A 24,258-nucleotide genomic window follows, 5' to 3' on the forward strand; every position below is an offset into this window, starting at 1 on the left:
GGAGAGGCTTCCAGAGGCTGCACAGGGCTTGGCGGACATTCCCGCGAGCCTTCGGTCAGACTTACCTTCAAATTCCAGCCGTTACTGTTGCTGCTGCTTCATCACAACACCAGCTAGTATTTATTGATCGCTTACTCACTAGGCGCTGCTCAAAGCTCTTTGCATGTGTTAAGTCATTTGACTCGCACAACAATTCCGTTTTACAGATGAGAAAATCGAGGCACAGAGCGATGCTGAGGACACATAGCTGAAAAACGGCAGAGCCAGGACTGCAGCTCAGATCTTTCTGGCTCCAGATTCTGTGCTTTTTGAAGCCTCGCTATGCTGTCTTTCAGTGTGGCATTAAGCAAAGTGCTCCTTAAAGGCAGAAGGCCTGGCACATAGTAGGTGTGCAGCTAATTTTTGTTGAATGAATAAATACAAGTAGGATACATTTTCCCAAGACTAAAGCTGTTAGGGGGAAAACCACCAAACAAAACCATTGGCTGAGCTGGATCAGTGATAGGAAAAGATGAAAAATGAGCATAGCAGCTAGGAGATGCACCTTTCTCAAGGTCTGCATTTAATATTCCCAGCAAAGGGCAGACATGTTGTCCTGGGATCCATGTCCCACAGGGTCATCTTTGCTGGGCAGCAGCCATGTCCTCAGGGAACTGAAGAGTATGTCTGGGGGTGAGCAGAGAGCCTGAGGGTGGCTGTGAGGGAAGGGGTGCCGGGGGCAGTGGATGTTCTCCCTTGTGGGCTGATTGAAGGATGTCAGAATGCCCACTTGCTTCCCAGGTCAGTACCCTCTTTGGTCTGCGTGACATTGTTCTCCAGGTCACCTTGCAATGCCCATGGTGAAGTAACAGACCCATTACCTGCAGAAAGCACCCTTTCAAAGGAAAATCAGTTTCCAGGCACGCTCACAGCCTCCTCCCCAGTCATTCTACTGGAGGCAAGTGGGGAGGCCTCACGATGCGGGGTGGCTGATAGAAAAGGGACTGGAATTAGATGGAAGGGAGACTTCAACCTGATTCGCCCCCTAACTCGCTGTGTGACCCTGGACAAGTTACTTAACCTCTCTAAGCTTTGGTTTCTTCCTCTATAACCAGGGCTGACTTCATGGGTATGTGACTTGTGCGGTCACACAGCCCTGCTCTTAGAAAGGCTTGTGCTTGGTTTAATGATCTGCTTTTGCAATCTTAAAATTCTTAATCATTTTTGAACAAGGCACAGCGTTTTCATTTTGCACCGAACCCCACAAATTATGTCGCTGGTGCTGGTTATAACACCTACCTCACTGGGTTATTGTGACGCTCCACGGAGATAATGTTTGCACAAATGTCTAACACACGGGCTCTCGACAGAAATTGGTTTACCTTTCTCTAATCTGGCCTTAAAGATGAATAGAAGTTCAACAAAAGGAGGAGGAGGGAGTTTCAGTCATGGGGGCCAGCACGGGCAAAGGTAGATATGAATTTGCAGTTATATCCAAGGAAAGGTGAATGGTCTGGGTTAGGATGGGGGTGGAGAGTGGAGATAAACCTGGAGAGACACGTTGGGGTCAGAGTGAAAGGCTTTCTGGTTCTCTTAAGAAGTTTGGCCCTCAGCCTGGAGGCCTGTGAGCGAGTGCTAGGAAGGCAGATACTAAACACCAACATCTGTAGCCCACAGTTCAGCTACGGACTGGCTCAGATAATGAGACAGGCAGTAGATGGTGTGGGCAGGAGCCCTGCTTGGAGGCTGCCAATATGGTGCTTTTGAAACGTTCGCTGTAGACATAATAGGAAAATGCTGTAGGTGTCAAAGCCAGCAGCTGTGCTTGGGGACTTGGGGACTCCATGCCTGATGAATAATGGAGCAGCCCTTCCTCCCTGGGTCTTTTCCTATCCTTTCAATAATTCATGCATTCCATAGTGGTTGAGAAGTTGCATAAAAACTCCGTTTTTGCTGAATCCTGGGCCAATCTGGGCAAATATGATGGCTTCATGCATTGATCTTAATTAGAAACATACATACACATGAGTACATCCAGCTTTGCAAAATGTGCCTTGTGTTCAAGTCAAGGAAAAGGCCCAATTATGTCTTGGCGGGGGACAGGTCCTGCCATGTCTCTGGGAGGTGGAGATGGGAGCTGGCTGCCCTGGAAGGAAGGGTTTGGTGGGTGAGACCCACATGACATGCACTCAGTAGGAGACTGTATATTTTGGTGCTCAGTGCCTGCCCTGTGGAAGGAGTTTCCTTCATTGCCGCCCTGAAGTCAGGCTTGTCCAGAGGACCCGCTTTGGCCAATGAAATATGAGCAGGAGTGACATGTGTCACTTCCGGGTGGCAGTTTCAGGAGCCACTGAGTGCTTTGTTATCCTACTTTCCCTGCCTTTGGGATTGTGGAACCACCAGGCATAAGTATGAGGTAGGGCTTTACTATCCCGTTTGCAGGTGAGGAAACAGAGGCTTAAAGAAATAATTTGCCTTAGAAATGGCCAAATTATAATTCTGGCCCATTCAAAAGAATGACCCATTCAAGTTCCACGTGCGTTAGCATCACCCATGCCGTGAGTGGGTGCAGCAGCCAGGACCTTCAGGCTTGCTGTGAGGCACAGGCACACACCATCTGGTCTCAGCGGGGGAACCAGGAGAGGTGTGGGATGCCTTGGTGAAAAGGAAGGCTGGGGCAGCAGGGTCACCCGCCATGAGGAATTCAGGGCTCAACGCTTTAAGAAGCAGGAGAAAGATTCTGTTCTTTTCTCATGGGAGCCTGGGTCACCAGGTGGTGTTTCCTGTGTAGCTGGTTGGCAGGGACCTAGGAGGTGGGGCTGTGCTTTTGAATGTGCTACACTTCCAGGTGAGATTGCTCACTCACCTGCTCTTCCTAGCCCATGGATTCAGTCCTGTAAGTTCCCTCTTTTTCTCCTGGACTTGACTTTGCTGGTGTGGGGGGGGGGGTGTCGACAGGGACTCTGGCTTTACCTCCCCATCCCCTCCACTCCTTCAGAGCTCATTTCCCTTCTTTCTATCATCTCTCTCAGTTCAGTCTGAGTTGTTTTCCCCAGCTAACACCCCTCTTCCCTGCAGCCCACGAAGTGCCTTGTCCGGCCTCCAAATGTGGCCTGTTAAGAACTGGTTTCTTTTCTTTAATTAGAATGTGCTCTCGCCTCCTTCTGATGCAGCAGAGTGTGAAACCTGGCGAGTTCGCACCGCCGTTCATGTCCCTGCCAGGTGACCGAGCAGCCGCTTGTATTCCCAGCGGCCGTTCTCCAAGCTGCCTTCCCTGTTCCCCTAAGACCAGCTGTTCAGCCTCTGCTCTCATAATTTGTCCCCTTGGTAACTAGATGACGGCTTGTGAAACTGTTCCAAGGGCAGAGGCCTCATCAACACAATGCAGACTCCTCTCCATGTGACCGCTGAGAAAGTTGCAGGGTGTTAAAGGAAGTGCCACTAAAATGAAGGCCCTGGATGAGGCTGAATACAGCAGAGGCAGGGAAGCAAGAGACCTCGGCAGGAAAGGTCTGTAGGTGGCCCAGGAAGACGGTGCTGAAACAGGTCAGCATCTGGACAGCTCCCTGCAGGGCGCAGGAAGCAGGTGGCTGGAAGCGGATCTTTGCAGGAGACAACTGCAGCTCATAAGCCCTGGACTTCTCCGTGGTCTCTACTGAACCCTATAGAAACTCTCTGCCTGGTGATTCGTGCCCTCGGGGCTTAAAGAGACATCAATCTCATCTGATAAACTAATCCATGCCAACCAGCATGGATTCACACAGGCTAAGGTGTTAAATTGACCAGGTGACACATGCACAGTTCCTTAGAGAACATCCAAAGGCTCCATCCATGAGAAGAGTGACTGCTGTGGTTGTAAGCCCAGCAAACTTGTCAGATGGTGGCTCGATGGCTCCAAGAGAAGGGGGGCAGCTCAGCTCACCTAGGATGGTCAGGTGTCCGGCTGCCTCCCACAGAACCCCTGCAGTGTAGACCTCAGTGACGTGGTGTGGGGTGGGCTCCCAAAACAAAAGGCCAAGAGCCCAGGAGGGTGGGGTGGGAGCGAGGAGAAAGGGAGGCCAGGAAATGAGAGCTGAGTCCACTTATTTCAGAACAAAGAAAGCAGGACCAGGCTCCAGCCACCTCCCCAATTACCTGGCTCCCGAAGATAGCATTTTAAACAGCCACTTCCTAGCTTTGAAGTCCCTCTCCTGGAGAAGAAAGACCAAGAGAGACCCATTCAGTCCGAGGCGGGATGGAGGTGGCATGTTCAGTTGAAGTTTTGAGAAAACAGACAAGCTGAGGAATCAGAAACACACTCAGAAGGTTACATCCCGTGTGCTTCCATTTATATAACACTCTTGAAATGACAAAATTATAGCGGTGGAGAAAGATCCGTGGTTGCCAGGGACTGTGGTGGGGGGTGGAGGGTGACAATAAAGGAATTCTTTCTGATAGAACAGTTCTCAATCCTGAATACAATGGTGGTTCCATGAATCCATACATACACTCGTATGATAGAATTTCATAGTACTACACACACACGCACACGCATACGCGCACACACGTGAGCATACACATGTGAAACCTGGTAAGATCTGAATAAAGTCTGTAGTTTGGTTAATAGTATTTTCCAAGGTCAATGTCCTGACTTGATAATATACTGTGGCCATGTAAGATGCCATCGTTGAGGAAAGCTGGGCAACGGGTACGTGGTTACTCTGGTATTATTTTTGCAAATTCTTTCACATCTTTAATTATTTCAAAATAAAAATTTTTAAATGAAAAAGAGAAGCTAAGATGTTAGCATAAATAACAGGAAAAAAAACCCCCACCTCCCATCAAATGTGCAACTGAAGTGGTTTCTTGTTTCCGTTCCTGACAGCAGTCAGTGATCTGGGAGGCTCACCGACCTACGGTGTGGAATTTTTGAAATAGGTGCCCAAATTCAAGGTCAAGCTTAGTTCTTCTCCCCTTGATTGTGAGCTAGACTTAGTGACTTGCTTCTAACAAATAGAAAATGGCGGAAGTGAGGACGCGTGACTTCCAAGAGTAGGTTGTAAAAGGCATTGCTTCTTCCTGTTATCTCTTCCATCTTTAGCTTTGGGGGATGCCAGCTGCCATTGTGAGGACATTCCAGGTGCTCAATGAGGGGCCCAGGTGGTGGGGACCTGAGGTTTCTAGTCAACAGCCGTGACAACGAGCCTCTTCAAAGCAGATGCTTCAGCCCCAGTCAAGCCTTCTGATGGCTGCAACTCTGGGTGACACGTTTGTTACAACCTCACGAGAGGTCCTGAGTCAGTCCATCCAGCTAAGCCACCACCAAACTCCTGACCCACAGAAACTGAAAAATATTTGTTACTTTTAGTTGCTAAGTTTTGGGGTAATTTGTTACACTGCAACAAATAACTAATATATATGGTAACTATTAACTCTGTGTGCAGGCCGGCCCAGTGGCTCAGGCGGTTGGAGCTCCGTGCTCCGAAGGCTGCCAGTTCGATTCCTACATCTGCCAGTGGGCTCTCACCACAAGGTTGCCGGTCGGACTTCTCGAGTCCTGCAAGGGGTGGTGGGCTCCGTCCCCTGCAACTAACAATGGCAACTGGACCTGGAGCTGAACGTCACCCTCCACAACTACGATTGAAAGGACAACAACTTGACTTGGAAAAAATCCTGGAAGTACACACGATTCCCCAATAAAGTCCTGTTCCCCTTCCCCAATAAAATCTTAAAAACAAAACAAAAGCAAAAATAAAAAACCAAAACTCTGTGTGCAGATATGTCAGGTGTATGTATGAAACTTTGAAATGAGTTAATTGGGTAAAAATTAGAATTCACACTTTCCTTTATTTTTTAGTGCATTTTGACAATGTGTATCAAAAGCCTTAAAAAGATTCATAGTCACTGACCAAGAATCCAACTTTTGGAATTTGTCCTAAGGCTATGGAAACTTCCCAAAGGATACAATCCAAAGAGCAGGGATTTTTGTTAGTTTGTTTTATTGCTAGATCCCCAATATCTAGAACAGTAAGTACATGGTACCAAGTGGGAGCTCAATACATATTTTTGAACCGCTGAATGAAATAATTGGTCAAGTTTGTGAAGCTATAAAGATTAAAATATTCATCACAATGTTGTTTATGATAGTAAAAAATTGAGAACCACCTAAATGTTAGGATAAAAGTAAATGGTGGTTAGGATGAATTAGAATGCATATGTACAAAATGGAATATTATGCAGCCCTTAAAAATAATTATGTGGAATGATCTATATTTTGTAGCTAACCCATTTAAGCAAATGTGACATAAACTGATGAAATACAACTACAAAGAATAGAGTTGTTTCAACGAAATAGAAAGTTTAAGAAAGACAATGAAGATAAGGTTTTAAAAATTACTATAGAGGTAGCTGTGGGCAAAGCAACCACAAAAGACTAGAAAATTCTGCAAAAATCTACGACTGCATTCAGGTTGCTTTGTATTTTGATTCTTGTCAAATAAACAAATTGGAAATGTGAAGTCAAGCATTATGGGTATAGTTTATGTAAGAAAGAGATATCCCCCCTCAGAGAGAAATGCTCATCCTTTCTGATAGGTCACGCATTTACAGGCTTTAAGTAACAATAAAATGTTGAAAGTATGTGCATGTCAATGTTTGCGATCCCTGCTGGAGATGCCCATCTTTGAGTCCCAATGGAGTTTGGCAAGAAGTTTTCACGGTCCCATCATGAAAAGGTAACAAAATAATTCATAAAAATTAAATGAAGTGAGTCCGCTATCAAGCAGTTTAAGCATGACTGGTTATTTGGGGACGGTGGGATTTTCTTTTCCTTATCTGTCTTAGCTACAAGAATCAGGTGTCATTTTAAAAAATTTTTTGAAAGTTTCTAAAAGCATTTTCTAAAATAATCTAAAAGCATCCCCATGGTATTCTGCCCCAACCAAGCCCAACCTTGCCTCCCTGGGCTGCTCATTGACAAAGAAATTGGCTCTTTCATTTTGACAAGTTTCCGAGCCACCAGATGACACTTGTTCCACCTGGTTAGCCCACACTGTCCCCCCCTCTCCACACTCCCTGGGTTTCACCTGCACACACATAGTTCCAATTGTTTTTGATTTCTGGGGGGCTTAATGCCAAGGTTGTCCTATGGTGAGAGGATGGACCCCCGGGCCAGCCAGTCCAGGCTGCCACTGGTTCCTTCCTCCAGGGCCTCTCTAGGCGAGAGTCAGCCAGGTGGGGGTGGCTGCAAAGATACCTGCAGGTTCTGAGAATCGCGGTGCTATTTTTCTCTCTCCACCCACACCCAGACAGATAAAAAAAAAAAAAAAAATGAGGTGAAGGTGGGAGAGAGGCTTCCAGAAACAGGTACAGAGGGCATCTAGTTTCATAGGCATGAGAGACAGCCGAGAGAGCGGGCTTTGAAGGAAGCCATACAGGGATGTCCCGCATTCCCCACCCAGGCTGCCTGTTTGGTCCCCTGAGCATGGCAAGGTCAGAAAGATCAGAGGGACCTGGTCCCCAGCCTCGCTACACTGCTTAGGAGTCATGCAACTGGAAGCCGGTTAATTCACGTGGGCCTCAGTTTTCCCATCTATAAGATGTGAACAGTGACTTCTATTCCACGGAGTGCCACGAGGATTAAGTGAGATGCTTATGTTGAAATCACACAATGGCTCTGGGTAAGAGTTAGCCTTTCCCCTCCCGCCTACTTACTGATTTCTCCTTGTTGGTGTCCTCCCCTCTCCATCCTTTCTTCCATCAGACCCCAGCCTCCCACCCTCCTCGCCCAGGAAGGCCCCTGGCTTAGCTCACATCTCTGCTCTTCTAGTTGGCTCGGTCTGTCCAGTGCTGCTCACCCAGGAATTGTTAGTTGGCCTCTCTGGACTTGCCTTTCCTCTTCTGTAAAATGGGCGTGATAAAGAGGCCTTACCTCGAGTGGTCACGGTGGGCTTTAAATGAGTGCACGTAAAGTAACAAGAAGAGGGCCTGGATGCTTTAGTCCTCACTCGGCATGCGTGCGCGCGTGTGTATGTGTGTGTATAATCTGCGTTACACATTTTTCTTGTTGCCATTTTCCTCTGTGTCTGTTGAGTCCTTGAGCCCACCGCTAGCTCTTCCGTTTCTTTAGAACCATATTGTACTTTCCTCTCTCATGCCGAAAATAGGCCTTTCTACAATAAATGTATTGAATTAGCTTAAAAAAAAAAAAAAGAATCCTGGGGAGACATCCAGTTCTGCTTTCTTGGAACCAAAAGCACTTCTCGCACACTCACGGCAGTCGGGGCCCTGCTCCCCAGGATGTGAGCTCTCAGGATGGGGACACAGTGTGGAAATAGGTAACCTTTACCTGTGCTCATTAGCATTTTAGCTGAACCAAAATTTCACCCCCGGAGCACATGGCTGGCCGGAGAAAAAGCTCAGGGCTTTAAACAATCACTCGAGTGTAACTGGAGGCAGCCATTGCCTTTAGATGCTGGGTTGATAGGCAGAGATTGAGAACTTGGGTTTCCTCGGCATGAGCTCATGAAAGGCTTTTGAGAGCTGGTCTTTAATTAATTCTTGTGTACATCTCATCTCCTTAATTAGTTGGTGCATACCTCCAGGGCACAGGCCGTGGCACAGACATGGTTTGGGTAACACCTTGCTAGATTCCAAGCCATTTTGAGATCCATGTATTCATTCACTCATTCAACAAACATCCTTCTGAGCCCCTACTATGTGCCAAGCCCTGCTCGAGGCGCTGGGATCCAGCAGCGCACAGAATGGGCAAGCGCTCTCCTCTTGTAAAGCTGATATTCTGATGGGAAAGGGGACACATACAAACGAGCGAATAAAAAAGTCGGCCCGTTTCTGCAAAAAAGTCGGCCCGTTTCTGAGCTCACCTCCTAACCACTGAACCGGCGATGCCTCGAGACAAATTACGTGAGGCTGGTAGGCTGTGGGAAAGTTTGGGTTTTATTCTGAGGGTGATGAGGAGGGCTTTGGAGCCACTGGAGGGCTTTAAGCAGGGATGGGACCTGCCTGGACAAGGTCATGCTGGCTGCTGTGCCCAGAGGGCCATAGTGGCTCCAGGGCGACCTCGAGGAGACCGGCAGAGAGAACAGTGGACTTGGAGCTAAGGGGAAGGACTTGGCGTATATTTTAGGGCAGGTTTCAATGGCAGCACCACAGACTCTGGCTGGATGCTCCTTTGCTGTGGGGGCCTGGCTTGTGCTTGGAGGATGGTTAGCAGCATCTCTGGCCTTTGGCCCTTACCCACTAGATGCCAGTAGCATCTTCCTCCAGTGGTGGCAACTAAAAATGTCTCCAAACATTGCCAGATGCTCTCTGGGTGGAAAATCAGCCCCAGTGGAGAACCATGGCTTTAGGGCAGAACTAACAGGACTTGCTGATGTACTAGATGTAAGTGGACATGGGGTGGTGAGGACCAATTTTGCATTTCCACTCTGGGTTGCCCACTGCACCACCCTGAAAGGGCAATTGCAGACGCAACCCAACATGGTACCTGATTTCAAGAAGCAAACTGCTAAGGGAGGCAATCCAATAGTCCTACAAACAAATGTAACATGGCAACTGCAGTAAGTGCAACAAAGAAGGGATGTGGTACCCAGCACACGTATGGGGGGAGGCTGAGCTAGTCAGGGAGGAAGAAGGTTTCCCCACGAGTTAACGACTCAGTGGAGATGATGTCCACTAGGTTTGCAGGAGGATGTTTCCGGCAGAGGGCACAGCAGGTGCAAATGTCCTGGGGTTGGAAACGTCACAGCACATTTGAGGAACTGAACGAAGGCCAGAGAGTCAGGAGGTCATGGGTCCTGTCGGGCAATGAGATATCCATGGAGTGTTTTAAGAAAAGATGCGGCAGGATTGAACTTTGCCTTGGCTGCAGGGAGGGTGCAGACTCGAGAAGCCGAGAACAGGTGGCAGACCAGTTAGGAGACGCCCATGGGAGTCAGGCTGAGGGGGAGGGACTAGGCCCAAGGGGGGGGGGGGCTAAGTGTGTGGTGGGTGGGGAGATGGAGGTGCAGGAAGAGGAACACTCCTCAGGTCGTGAAGCCAGGCTTCTGTGGCTGTCATGCTTCACCCGGCCTGACCCTGTGTCCTAGCCACGGGACTGCCCCTCACGGAGCTCTCAACTTAACAAGCAGAAGCTCCCGGCCCCTGGCCTCCTACACACACCAAGTGGCATTGCCCGTAATTTTAGGGCAGAAACAGACACATAGGGAGCCTCTACCAGCCACAGTGACACGGGCTTGAATTCTTTCAACAGACGTCCCCTGAGCTGCTACTTGGGGCCAGGCATGGAGCTCGTCCTAGAGCCGCAGTGGTGCTCGGGCCAGCTCCGGGCCGTCTCCTAGGGCCACTGACTTGTCACCCAGCAGAGCGGGACTGGGCGTCGGTGGCTAGGCAGCAGCCTGGCCGCCCCTACAAGGGCACAGCTGTGCCATGGGTGCCGAAGCTGGGCCTTGGCAGTGCCGCTCTGGTCTCCCTCCTCCATTGCTCAGCTGCTCCTCTGTGTGAATATCTATTCCTATTTACAGAACATCCATCTTTATCTCACCAGGGGTCCCCACATGCCTCCATTTAGCTGTGTTACTAGACTCTGAGGTTGGCTCAATAATTGTCTTCACAGTGGGAATCCCCCGATCAGCTGACACACAGGCCCCTTTCTCAAAAAGGACTGCAAGAGACAAAACCCTAAAGCCATTCTCTTGCTGTAGCACCACCCTCTGCTGGGCCAGTCTCCATCAGTCCTTGTAAGGAAAGCCAGCTCTTCCTTCATGGGAGGCTCTGTTCTAACGCTCCAGATTCACTTTTAGTCCTTTGCTCTTTTAGTGACCCAGTGATGTAGGCACTTGTACAGATAAGGAAACTGAGGCACAAGAGGCACAAATAACTTGCCCCTGGTCAAACAATTGCTATGGTAAGTGGGACGCCGGGTACCGTGGCTGCAGTTTTGCTCTTAACACGTTGCGTACGGCAGGGTTTAAATCCCTCATACCCCTCTGTTCCGGCAGGTTTTTAAAAGAAACTACTTTAAAATGCACTCTTCTCTTTAAAGCGTAACTGCATCTATGTCATTTATTATTTTTATATAAATAATAAATTCTACAAATAAATTATTCTATAAATTATTCTATAAATAATTATTCTACAAATAATTCAATAAAATATGCAAAGTAAAGAGTCAACAGTAAAAACGAGAATGCTCGTTATCTGTCAACGCATGGCTCAGAAAAAACGAAGATTCTCGTGAACCGTACGCAACGTGTTAATTGCCACCTGGGCTGCCTCTCCAGAGATAGATGAGGGATGAAGGGGTGTGGGGCACAGAGAAGCTTCTAGGTGTTGCTGCACATGGAGGAGGTGGGCATGAGTGCCAGGCCCACGGCAGGGACCCGGGCATGAGGGGATGTGTGTGCCTGTAAGTGCAGGGGTTGTGTCAAGCTGACTGACCCTGAGTTGGCTCAGCACGGGGCGCCAGCCCAGACAGAGGCTCCCGGATGTCGTAGGTAGGTGCGTGGGACAGAGGAAGGCGCAGGCTTCCGGGGAGAGCTGGGCAGCTGCAATCCCCAGACTGCTGGGTTATTAAGTCCCGATGGAGGACCAGCCACATTTGACCTTGCCGAGGTCCCAACACTCGGTAATGGACTTCGTGGGCTGGAAGCAGGGCCTGGAGGAAAGGCATTTGGATGCAGAGCAGAGAGGGGCAGGGCTGGGGGCTACGGGCAGGAGGGAGGGAGGTGGCAGTGGGAAGAAGCTGCGAGCGCAGGGGCGGAGCAGTCCCCCCAAAGGAGACGAGGAAGCACAGATGAACTTTCAAGGCTGAACCTTAACTTTCACGAGTGTTATTTTTGTTGCGACTGGCTTTTAATTCTTTTTGAGGCCGATTCCCTTCAGAGTGTTGAGTTTTAAGACACTGGGGACGTTGGAATGTTCCCTCCCTATTTCACATTTTTTTTCACCCATGAATAAGTACAGCTGACACTAAAAGGGGGTGACACTGAGTCTACACTGCAGTCAACAGGATGTGTGAAAAATATCAAATCCCAAGATTTCAGCTGAATTCCTTCTGAAATCCTTCTTCCAGTGGAAGGGGACAGTCCCACCTTGGACAGTGTCCTCATCCGCTGTTGTGTGTCCCCTGCAGTTTAGGGGTGCAAGAATGTAAGCTCCACGCAGGCAGGGGCCATGCCAGCCCTCCTCTCTACCACGTTCCCAGTGCCTGGTGCAACTCCTGGCCCCAGCGGGCGCTCCACAAATGGCTGATAAATGAACGGAGGAATGAATGAATGACCTACCGCTACTTTGTCCCAGTAACTGTTTGGGTTTCAATTCAAAGCATAAAGTATTTTAAGCGGACAAAAAAACAAAAAACAAAAAACGAAAAAACAACAACGTGAACTGAAATGGAGTCTGCGTGCAGAGTGTGTCCAGACGCTCTGAGATGAACACCTGGAAAATAATGGTGATGCCACAAAGGGATGCAAATGAGACGAGGCACACTAAGGAATGGTCATTATATTTATTCGTACACACTTAATTAATGTATCTAACAAAGCATATCATGCAAACAAAGATTAGAGGTCATACGAAATGAGAAAAGCAATGCAGTCATTGATACACTCATCTCGCCTGTTATAAACCCAATGTTATTTGACAGTTGAATGGCCTCTACATTTTGTCAGTAGGTGCTTATACAGAAGGAAAAACCTCAACCTCCGGCTCTCCCTCTTCCTCCTTCATACAAATTGGGGATCTGATACGATGTTTTTCAATGTACGATTTAGACATGGCATGTCCTCCACACACACACACGATATTATGCAGCAAAAGCAATGATTTCAAATGTTTCTGACCATCTATAAAAGTTATTCTGAAAGACCTTAATAGAAGGGATATGAGGTGAATTTTTTAGACCATTTAGACGTAAAAGAATAACTGCCTTCATGAATGATTTTTGAATAGTCCACTAACTCCCTCAAGAAAAGAATCACATTCTTCCAGGAAGAGTATTAACAAAAATCTACGAACAATCACAGGAATACATACTCCTAAAGTTAAGCAGAGCAGACAAAGACACAGCTGTGTAATCACAAAATATGAAGCCACCTTTTGTCTTCTTTTAGAAAAAAAGGTTCTTATAAAGTAGACTTGATACTTGTTTTCTGAAAAGCAGGGTCCTGTCTACTTACAGAAGAGAAGACTCTGAAACAGCTGCCACTGGGCGTGCTCACTGCCACCTCTTCTTTCTGAGGGATATTAAAACTGTTTCTGAATTGCCCCGTGGGCAAATTCCTCATGGGACATCTCTGAATTTTCACCGAATGGGAGACCTGGGGACCTCTGGAGGCTGGAGACAGAGCTGAGGGAGTGCTCTCCCCCCTCTGTGGCCAAAAGGTGGTCACAGAGCCTCGCAGAGCAAGGAAAGGGGCTCCAGGGGCCCCCAGGGAATGCCATCCTAGGGCTGCATCTGGAAAGGGGACAGTAAAGCCATCTTTCCTATGGTCTGAAAGTTTCTAGACCGCAGACAGTTTTCCCCAGTGTCTATTAACAATACGGAGGGCATCAGTCTGCCAACATATCCCACCCACACTTCTAGCCCCTCTGATGAGGACGGCAGACCCCCCCCCCCCCAGCTCGGGGAAGTCCTGCAGTAGAAGTGGAGTGCAGGTCAGGGGCGCTCCAGCTGACCCGCCGAGTCTGCCCTCAGGCTCCATGTGATTGGAATCTTATCAAATTGTCAGCAGCTTTATTTTAAAAACTCATTTTTAAAGAATAATTGAGTTAGTAAAGTTCTCTATAAAAAAGTACAAATAGCCCGGTATATCCAGTTGTTCTACTGGAATTAACAAATTAATTTTTTCCTTGAGGTTTAAAAAAAAGTCTTTGGAATCTGTGGGCCTTAGTTTAGGGTCACTGTAAGGCTGTTTGATGACTGAGTTGGACCTGCCCGGTTATTAAGTGACACTTGGTCACACAGGTGGGAGGCAGAGGGATCCTAGCCACTCACTTTGAACCTTCCCCGGCGTCCCTGGCACGTAGACTTAACAGAATCGTGGCTGACCCCATTTCTAGATGCCTGCACCCACGTCTAACTCAGGCAACCTTCCCCAATAGTCTGCATCGTCTGAGAGCAAAAGTATAAGCATTCCCCAGACCTGTGCCATCAGCCCAAAGGGAGATGACAGGAATATTTACGGTCCGCTGTATTTCATAAAATGTCACCCCAGCAACTCAAGGGAAATGTGAAAATGTTTCCCAACACTCCTTGTCAAACTAGGGTGTGGTCACTAATACCCAGAGTGACCCTTTCCTTCACTGTAACTGTCACCTTTACGGTCGTTGTCCTTTGGGTCCCTGGCTCAGCATCCGTTGCACGATTATGATGGTTTGGTGCGCTCAGTTGGGGGATTGGGGGGCAGGTACGCCTGCCAGTGCTGGGTTTAAAGAAACAGGAAGTGGTGTGATATGCACACCCAAGAAGCAGGTGACTTCGTGAGACCAACGTGAGAAAATGACTGTCAGATGCTGTTGCCTTTCCGAGGCTTTTTAAAAACATAGACTCTCACCTTCCCCCCTCTTCAGGGTAGACAAATCACAGCCCAACCTCACATTTCTCTTGCTAAGTGGAATCAGGTGGGCACTAGTGTTAGCTGCTTCTGCCACTTCTCCCTCCGCCCCCGGCTGCCAGGATGCTCGGCAGGAAGCCACGAGGAAAACGGGTGGCGACCTATTGGACCCCAGGGCAGGTGGATGGTCTGTCTCAGCCCAGAGAGCTAGGGCGCAGAAGGGGGCTTCTAGCAGCTGGGGAGGATGCTGCTGGCATTTGGGAGATGCCTCCGAGGACTAGTCTGTGTCCCTGGCGATAAACTAGCTCTGGAGGACCAGCAGGCGGTGACTTTCACCTGCACCAAAGCCACCGGACATGGCAGTAGCTTCCTCCCCAAGGTGCCCTCTCCTCCCTCCTGGCTTCCACCTTCCAGATGCACTCAAACCCTCTTCTTCTCTAAACTCCTTACCCACCTCAGCCTCTCCCAACCGCTCCCTTCTCAGAATGTCTATAGGTGGCTCTCTGGGGGTCTGCACCTCATTCCAGCAATTCGCCATGCTCTGCTACGGACCTGCACTCGGAGAGATGCTCAACAGTCACTTGCCCATTTGCATGAATCTTTGTCCTTCTTCAACTTTGAACCAACCATCCAGAGAGCAATTAACCTCTGCTTTTCTACCAAAATTCCTAATAAGAAAGCCTTATTGGAAAAGACAGACAGCGATTCTGCATTAGCTTGTACAAGGTCAAGGGGATAAAAGACAAGGGGACATGTTGACGAGCAATCATTTTGGTTCCTAGGGTCTCGTATCAACCTTTTGAGTTGTTCTTGCCTTGAGGGAACCTGCCATTAACCTCTGAGGGCTGCACGTGGCGGTACACACCAGCTCCTTACGTTCAAACCAAACACCTGAGGGCTTTAGATGACACGCCAAGAGAAGGGTTGCCAGCCTACCAGCCCGCAGCCTCAGAGGGAGGTTCCACCGTGGCAGCCGCCACCTTCCAAGGGGAAATAATGCAAGGCCGTTTGATGGCCTGTCAGAGTCACAGCCTGAAGAATCAGGGAGACCCAGCTCGCACTCGATTCTGCTGGGGGCCCTGGACCTCCACTGGCCCTGGTGATACGGACCATGCTCAGGGGCTGGAGCTTCCTACCGAGTCCCCAAGTCCCTGAGTCCCCGTCACCTGACCCTCAGGGCGTCCTCCTCCTGCCAGCCTCCAACAGGGCTGCTGCAGTGAAAACAGCAGCCCCTTCCTTGCGTTTTTATGTCACATGATGCCCGTGAAGGGGGACAATGCCATCGGATTTTATAAATCAACGCCGTGGCTAGAATTTTGTTCATGTTTACCCACATGACTTATTCTTTCAGCAATAACTATGTTGGGCTGCCAAAATCTTACACACGTTAGCCTTTATCTAAATTCGGTACACAGCATTGTACCAAACCTGCTACGTCATGATAACACGTCACTGGGCTCTGGTTTGTACTGTCCCCCCCGCCCCCACCAAGTTGGTCCTCAAGCATGCCATCCCTTAGGCAGACTGCTGGGTCCCCCAGGCAGGACATTTCTTTGAAGACTGTGTCACACATTTTGAAAGAATACAAGCCAGTTGAGATGTTGACTATGTTTCCTAGAAAAATAGGAATCCTTTGGAAATGTGTTGGCTGTTTCAGTGACAACCGGAGGCTGCTGCTGGCTCAAAACAGGCGGGCAGCCTGGGGCTTGGGAACAAATGGTCCACGGCCCATGTGTACTTTTTGGGGACTTTCCTCCCCTCTGGGGCTCGGCTGGGGACCCGTCCTGCTGTTGCTCTGTTCTGGGGCATGGTGACCCGCTCTTTTGTTTCCTAGGCTCCTTCTATAAACTGGTCCCTTTTCTGTCAGACCAAATGAGGCACACACGGTGAGGGAGTGTCCCCAAAACGTGCACTGACCAGCAGGACTGCAGCTCTGGAGGTGCCAGGTCCCCTTGGAAGTTCTGAAGTCTGCAGTCCATCAATGATGGCAGAGGAAGACACGCTTTTCCGGTCTGACCCGTTCCCTACCCATCTCTTCCTCTGGCCAGGGGTTCCCATCTCAGAGCCCCTGCAGGGGTTGTGTGTGACATGAATTTCAGGCAAACAGCCAGAATAAGATTGAGGAGGCACTTAGCTGGGAGACGCTTTTGGAGAACAAGGGGGAAACGGAGCGTCCTTCCACGAGGACTGACAGCGACTCCGTTTTGAACTTTGTCGTGAAGAGTGGCTCCGCTCAGGACCTTGCGTTAGGACAGTGTCTCCCCACAGAGGTGCTTCTTACAAGATGGAAAGGCTGGCTCTAGCAACAGCTCCAAGAAAAGCTGTAGCCTCTACAGGAATCTGCTCAGAGCTCCAGGGGGTGGCTGTGCCCCGGAGCTGCTGGACGGTTTGTCTCATGAAGTCTGTACAAGCTGGAACGGACGTGTGGGCCCTTCCCAGGGCTGCAAGCTGGACAGCGTGCTTCTCGTGCGTCCGTGCACACACATCAGGAAGGGCACCTTCCCGTCCTCCTACCCTGAGTCACTAACAGTAACAAGGCTGAAAGGAAGAAACAAACAAACACAGCCCAGCCCCGGGGCTGTGATGACACCACATCTAGTCACACTAGAGTCAAACACTCCCCACTGTCCCCAAGAGGAAGAATGACATAGGAACCAGAACAGAGGACGGCATTAAGAAGCTAAGAGAGAGTCTCAAAAACAATCCCCCAAAACTTTTGTTTATGGATAGAGTCAAATATATGTATGTATATACATATATACATATATGTATATATGTGTGTGTGTGTGCCTAATTAATATGTAAAGTAGCCATTCATTTCTGAAATTAGATCTATGTTAAAAAATTAATATATCCAATAGTGCCGATGTGCAGGGTACACATGGGGTGGGGCTGGGAAGAGGAAGCATGGCGGCAAAGAACTAAACAAAAACTTAATCATAAAAGCAGATTAGAAACAAGAGCCTTCACAAATATAGCACAGTTGTGTCTTATAAAATTATTATAATACTCTTTGTACTTGATACAATTATATCAATATAGATTCACTTGTTGTTAAGATTTATTATAAACATGCAAAATTCATTGCATGATGCATTTGCAAAAAATATTAAAATCCTTCTTGCAATAAAACATCTTTGAGCTGATAAGTATCCAGGTTGCCTGATTCTACAGCTCCGGGGGTGTCATTCAACATGAACTAGAAGTGGGAACCAGAACTGTGTTGTTTTTCATCCCCAAGGGGATGTCCAAGGCCAGAGACGGGCGGGAAACCCATCCGGAGGGACTGACACTGGAGTCAAGACTTTATGTTACTGTACATCGTACTCTCCTAAACGACACTGCAGCCTATTCAATAAATAAGTATACAAAAGGGGGTGGGGCGTCCGCTTCAGCTTCTGAGGAAGCAGGTAGCAAAATCTTCATGGGGGGGAGGGGTTGGCTAACAACACTGTGAGTAGTGGCATAATTGCTGATGGCACGTTGGATCACAGAATAATCTCCCAGAGATTAAAATGGACATACGTACACACTGGTTTATCCTTGATCTGACATGATTTCACATGCTCATTTAGCAAAGTCCTTAGAAGATTTGGCCTCTTAAAAAGAAATGCAAGTATCAAGATAGGTATCAACCAAGTAGGGTACAAGATGACAGATTCACCGAACACTCATCTGAGGTTTTCTTTCTCTCTCTCTTTTTAAAACTGAGTGTGCAAATGACATCCCGGCCTGTCGGAATCTAGGAACTGTTTCCCATCAAGGCAGAGAACAGAAGTGGCAGGTATTCAGAAGCCTCCCTACCTCCAGTCCCGCCTGGCTTACTCTCTGGGATCCCTGTTCTTTCATTCCAAAGGCGCCTTAGGTGGAGATGTGCCCAGCCCCCTGCCCTGGGGCAGGTGCATTTTCACATCACTGACGGGGTGGGGGTGGGGTGGGGGGGGAAGGGTGTTCCTGATGGTTAAAATCGACAGAGAGAGGATATGGAAAAATATATCAAATCGTACCAAAAAAGGGGCAAGAGTCTGCTTACTTTCTAGGATGGGTTAACCTACAGCCAGAGGTGATGTCTACATAATTCAACTAGACACTGTACATTATATCATCTTCCACTAAGATAATGCTCTTGGTTGTAAGAGAGACCCTGAACAGTTGGTCACATTTGGACTAATAACCCTACAATTTTCAGGCCCCCACGTGGAACAAGAAACAAGGCTGTGGCCTTAAAATTTTAGGGTTAAGGATCATTTCCCACTGCTGGGGGGGCTAGGGGCTGGGGAAGCGTTCGTTCTCGCCGGTGAGTTTCATACTGCACTCTGTAAGATGGGGTGCACAAACTGGGGGTTGACATACGAGAACCCTTCAAAGTCAGACTGGTCTATGTTAGCGATGACCAGCTGATCGGGAGGGGTTAAGACAGGTTGCCCTCTGGTGAAGAACTTGTCAAAGTTTTCCGCTCCTTTGCCACACTGTGGAGAAAAAAGAAAAAGGAGAGGTCGGTCAGTATGATCACACAGGTAGCTGCTCTCCAAGAACCCTCTGCAGGGAGGAGGGTGGCCTGGGGCAATCGGGGCTGGTTAGGCAGGAAGAATTTCGGAGGATTTGCAGGTCTACTGGATTCAAAAGCCAGGCACAGCCAACAAGAATGGAGACTCACTCTGTTGTAAATCTTTAAATACCGCCAGCACCGAAACCTTAGGTGGAAATGCACTGTTGACAGTAAGGCAGCAAAAAGGGGGCAGCCTCTTTCATTTCATTTCCACTTCACAGAGCAAGCAAGGCCATGAGCACGGATGCCGCACGCCCGGGGCCATCAGTCACTGTTCCATGTTGAAAGGCCAGGATGCTGGGCGGGAATGTGGGCAGTTACCCCCAAACCCAGAGGTTGAGAGGACTGCCCCACATTTGGTTCTTTGAAACCGTATTTGAAATAAAGTAAAAGCTGTGTTATTCTTGTCTTCCAACTGGGATGTTCTAAAAACCTCAACCCCTAAATTAATCTTGAACCGACGTTGGGGTACGTGTGGTGACCAGGTTGGGGCCTTCACGCATCGGCCCAGCTGGCTTCAGCACGTCTAAATATAGCCGGTCAAGTGGCACACAGGTCGACATGGAGTTCACCTGCAGGGTGGGCTCAGGCTGGAGGTTTGCACCGGCGCCTGCAGCGGGCAGAGCAAAGCCCGCTGTCTATCTTGGTTATTCCTCTCCTTCACGTCCCCCATGGTGCTCAGTGCGGACGGGGCTGCAGGCAGAGCTGCCCTGTTAGCGGCTCTGAGAAGCACAGCAGCTTAAGCACCACTGCCGGCAGCCAGACCCCTACATGGGGGGAAGGGGTAGCCTCACTTTCCCAGCCATCCAGAAGGGCTGTGGCATGTTGAAGCCGCGAGGATCCCAGGGTGACTCCAAGATGGGGGGCGGGGCGGGGGTGTTGGGAGGTGCACTGGTGACACAAAGTGTCATAGTCCACATGGTACAAACGATCGCTTTCACCTGCTGGTACCACAGGGCACATGAGTCAACAGAGTTGTAAACTAACCAGGCATTCCTGGGGCTTTAAGAGGATGGCTCTAGGTAAACTGTGACGTGTGGTCCACCCCATTCCCTCACCTGTAAAAGGGCAGCGTTCTCTCCCTGGGCTGCTATGAAGGATACCTGTACAGTGTTTTGCACACAACCCAGCTTGTGGTGAGAGCGTGACACACACGCTGTTATTTTTCTAAGGCCAGTTTAGTCTCATGGGCCATATGTTCTCACCTCCTTTTCCACATCTCTTCCCCATCTTCTAGAAGGTTTCCTGGAGAATCTAGTTTCTTTATGCTTTTTCTCCCCTTTTATCGTCAACAAAATCTGCTCCTAGGTACCTACCACGTTGGAAAGCATGGCATGAATTCAAAGTAAGGTCTTCATAATGGATAGCTTTATTTCTGGGTCATTCTCCTTTCCATAAGTTACACCTGCTCTTAACCAGAGGCGAGTTTGGACCAGTGACTGGTGGGCGGGTGAGGGGCGCATGTTTTGGTGGGGGTAGGCGGGGTCGGGGCACAGGGATTGTTCAGGGGCCCTTCCAGCCACTCGACGGAGGCCATACTGACTATTAGTCCTGCTCATCACGTAGTCCTGCCTCCCGCACGTGGACAGGGGAGTTTGCCCTCCACGCTCCCTGTTTCCAAATGCGTTTTTCCTTGGAAGAACACAAAGTGCCTTCAAAGCAAAGGTCAGCAGAAGCGGAGCCTGGAGTTGGCATTCTCCCACATGGACAGGCCATTCTGAACCATTCAGAAGGCTCTTGGAGGGAGAAGGAAGCAATGTTTCTTCCCAGGAATTAATCAGGGCTCTGCACTGGATTCATCAGTTCAACTGACCAACCAACCAACCAACCAAACAACCAACCAACCAAATAAGCAACCAACCAACCAACCAAACAACCAACCAACCAAACAAGCAACCAACCAAACAACCAACCAAATAACCAACCAACCCACCAACCAATCAAACAACCAACCAACCAACCAACCAACCAACCAACCAACCAACCAGAACCGACCTGCACGGGGCACCACATTCAAACACGGCCGTGACAATGACAACAGCTCAAGAAGCAGTCCTCCTTTGGATATACCAGTGGTTCTCAATCACGGATGATTTTGCACCCCACCCCTTCCTCAGGGCCCTTTGGCAATATCTGAATTCGTTTCTGGTTGTCATGACTTGGCCCGAGGGTAGAGGTCAGGAATGCTGCTGAACAACCTGCAGTGCACAGGACAGCTGCCCACAGCAAAGAACTGTTGGTCCAAAATGTCAACCGTGCTATTGTTGAGAAACCTGGGATATAGTCAGTGTGAGGCTCAGTTGGTCCTAAGGTCAGTATGAGGCCAAACAAGGAAATTAGGCAACAACAGCCATATGTGACAGCAGAGAATGGAGAAGCTACAGAAGTCCAAGGCCAAAGTGGTGTTAGCAAGCGTTATAGCCTCGGTGGGGTTGGCGTCGAGGAGAATGTCCTTTGGGGACTTGATTCATCAATACCATTCAAGTAAATTGACTGTGAGCGCTCTCAGAGGCTCCCTTAGAAAGAGATCATCAGCATTTCTCTTGCTGTTCACTAACCAAGCAAAGATGAACAAGAAGGAATTTCTAGAAAAATATAAAAGAAGGTGCCGTCCCTAGAAGAAAGAGGAAAGCAAGCCAAGATAAAATGTCCCTCTCCCGGCTGGAGATCTATCAGTCCAGCTCTGGATTTGCCCATCTGTTCTGTGAAGAGATTGCACAGGTCTGACCCTTCCTGGGCCATATTGGTGGTGTTCACAAATCATCTTCCAATGGGACATTCCAAAAGTCATGGCTGAACTGCCACAGAACAGTGAAAACAAAATAAAACAAAAAAACAACTAAACGAAGAGTTTCTAAGATCCAAAAAAGGGAGCACCTACACATTACTACTGAGAAGCCTGGGGACAGGGACAGGATGGTCCAGGATGGTCCAGAAGAGGGTTACTTCTGAGGGCTACCACAGCTCAGAAAGCCAAGTTCAGTAACACACAGGATGGAAACCCACGCTGCTTAAGGCCTCGTGCTGGGCCAGCGGGGGCCGGCAGCACTAAGGGACCAGGCCACTGGCCGCCAGCGCTGCTGTGAGCATGTGCAGGGGGAATGCCGCCCGCGGTCTCAGGACTGCCCACCACTGGGAACCTCTTCCTCCTTTTCCTCACTCTCAGTCCTGGTGGGATTTCCCTGATCCCAAAGAGAGAGAAATTGCATGCTGGCAAATGAAAGCCTTTCTTAAACCCGTCCACTGAAGTGGAGAGACCTGAGGCCGGGACAGGCTGAGGGCAAAGAGTAAGAACTGTGAGCCACGGGGAAGCAAGCCCCAGAAAAGCTGGAAGCTGAATCTGAGAACCCGATGAGACCCAGCACACAGAAGGAATTTTTATCCTGAGGGAAGTCATACCAGAAAGAAGCCACTTTTCCCCCAGAAGGGGCAGGGGCGGGAGGACAGCTATTTTTACCCCAGCTTCAGCACTGTGAGAAAGTGCTGGTTTTAAGGGAGGGTCTCATAACACTTTAAAAACAAGCCCTGGGCTGGCCCGGTGGCTCAGGTGGTTGGAGCTCCATGCTCCTAACTCCAAAGGCTGCCGGTTCGATTCCCACATGGTCCAGTGGGCTCTCAACCACAAGGTTGCCGGTTCAATTCCTCGAGTCCCGCAAGGGATGGTGGGCAGAGCTCCCTGCAACTAGCAACGGCAACTGGACCTGGAGCTGAACTGTGCCAAGTCAACAACTTGACTTGGAAAAAATCCCGGAAGTACACACAGTTCCCCAATAAGGTCCTCTTCGCCTCCCCCCCCCAAAAAAAAAACAAAAAACCGAGCCCTCCACAGCTCTTAGCGAAATGAGGCCCAGAAAAAGACACTGTCCTTTAAATCAAACTGGACAAGATCTTGAATTGCTTGTTTTTCAAGATGTTTGTGTGGAGAACTGCAACTATTCTCACAGTCACCATTGCGTACTAAACAGGATCCTGAAAGTCAGCGCTTTTTGGATCTTTGGGGAAAAGACGAACGATGGCTCTAACAAGCGACTGTATTTCTAAGGTAAAAGCGGTTCTTGCTACCACCTGTGAGCCAGTCTTACTCAGAACCACCAGCTTATGGGCATGGGCCTCGGGTGCCATCTTGGATCCGAGAGGGAGTCAGAAGAGACAGAGGGGAGTAAGGAGAGGGCTCGGGGGGCAGCTAGTGGTACCTGTGACTATGAATGAGCGAGTGAACGAGTGACGACCTGAGTGAAAAGTAAAGCTGGCCAGAGTGCAGACATCCTCCCAACGTGCCTCAGGGAGGAAGTGGGAAGGTTATTACCATGGACATTGAAAGGGCAGCCTCCACCGCAGTCTGTGATAACAGCAGGTTTGGGTTGTCCTTGACCTTGGAGCTCTGGGCCACTCGACAATACACAGAAGCTAAAGGCAGCATTTATTCCTTGTGAGCAAAACTCCTTGGCTGGGTGTGCACTGTTGTCAGCTCCAAAGGCCACCCGAATCTTTCACCAGCTGAGGCTTTTCACATCTGGGATGTAACAGACCATGCACGTAACTGCTGTGGGACAAAGATGGAGGGCAGGAGGTGGCCCACACCTAAGTGGCCAGCGTGGGAGCCCAGACAGGTCCTCTGGTACCCCTGAGACCAGACGATGTCTGTGTTCACAGGGCCACGTCTGACACCCAAGGAAAAATGGAGGTACAATGGGGTGAAGGACCCGACCAGAAGTCAAAAGCCAAGGGTACAGCTTTGGGTAACTCGCTGCCCCTCTTTGTAAAACGACAATGGTGATGTGAATATCCACCGTCCAAGGCATCAAAGGTGCTAGGAGGTGTGCGACCCTTTCTAACTGAGCAGGCGTGATACTGACCGAAAGGTACAACGTGGAGAGCCAGCGCCGGCACATACAAGGCGTGTAGATCACCGTGTGAAGCACGATGAACACTGAGTAATCTACCCCCTTCCTTAGCTCTGGATTCAGGACTTAACTCCTTTGTTATTTTGACATTCCTACCTATTTGGTAAAAACCACCAGTTGATAAAATGAACCCAGGAGAAATCAGGCATGGTGAAGACGTGACAAAGCACGGAAGGACGAGGACTCTGGGTGGAATTGGGGAGTGCAGCGCTCCCCATCCGGAGCCCCACGGTACACACGGTCCACTCACAACCCTGTGCATCCTGGGTCACGG

The 24,258-nt window shown here is 49.2% G+C and overlaps 1 protein-coding gene across 3 annotated transcripts in view; it reads right to left on the reverse strand.

Annotated features, from left to right (window-relative positions):
* Positions 1-12,469: 12,469 nt before the first annotated feature.
* Positions 12,470-24,258, reverse strand: part of PRKCA (protein kinase C alpha) — a 376,298-nt gene continuing 364,509 nt past the window's right edge. For all 3 annotated transcript variants that reach the window (XM_019732863.3, XM_088802330.1, XM_088802331.1), the window contains one exon: positions 12,470-19,000. In XM_019732863.3, the coding sequence (XP_019588422.1) occupies positions 18,836-19,000 (165 nt within the window). In that variant the 3' untranslated portion in view covers positions 12,470-18,835. The remainder of the gene's footprint in view (positions 19,001-24,258) is intronic.

This window comes from Rhinolophus sinicus, chromosome 12 (assembly GCF_057876585.1).
Source record: "Rhinolophus sinicus isolate RSI-liver-muscle chromosome 12, RSI-T2T, whole genome shotgun sequence".
NCBI lineage: Eukaryota > Metazoa > Chordata > Mammalia > Chiroptera > Rhinolophidae > Rhinolophus > Rhinolophus sinicus.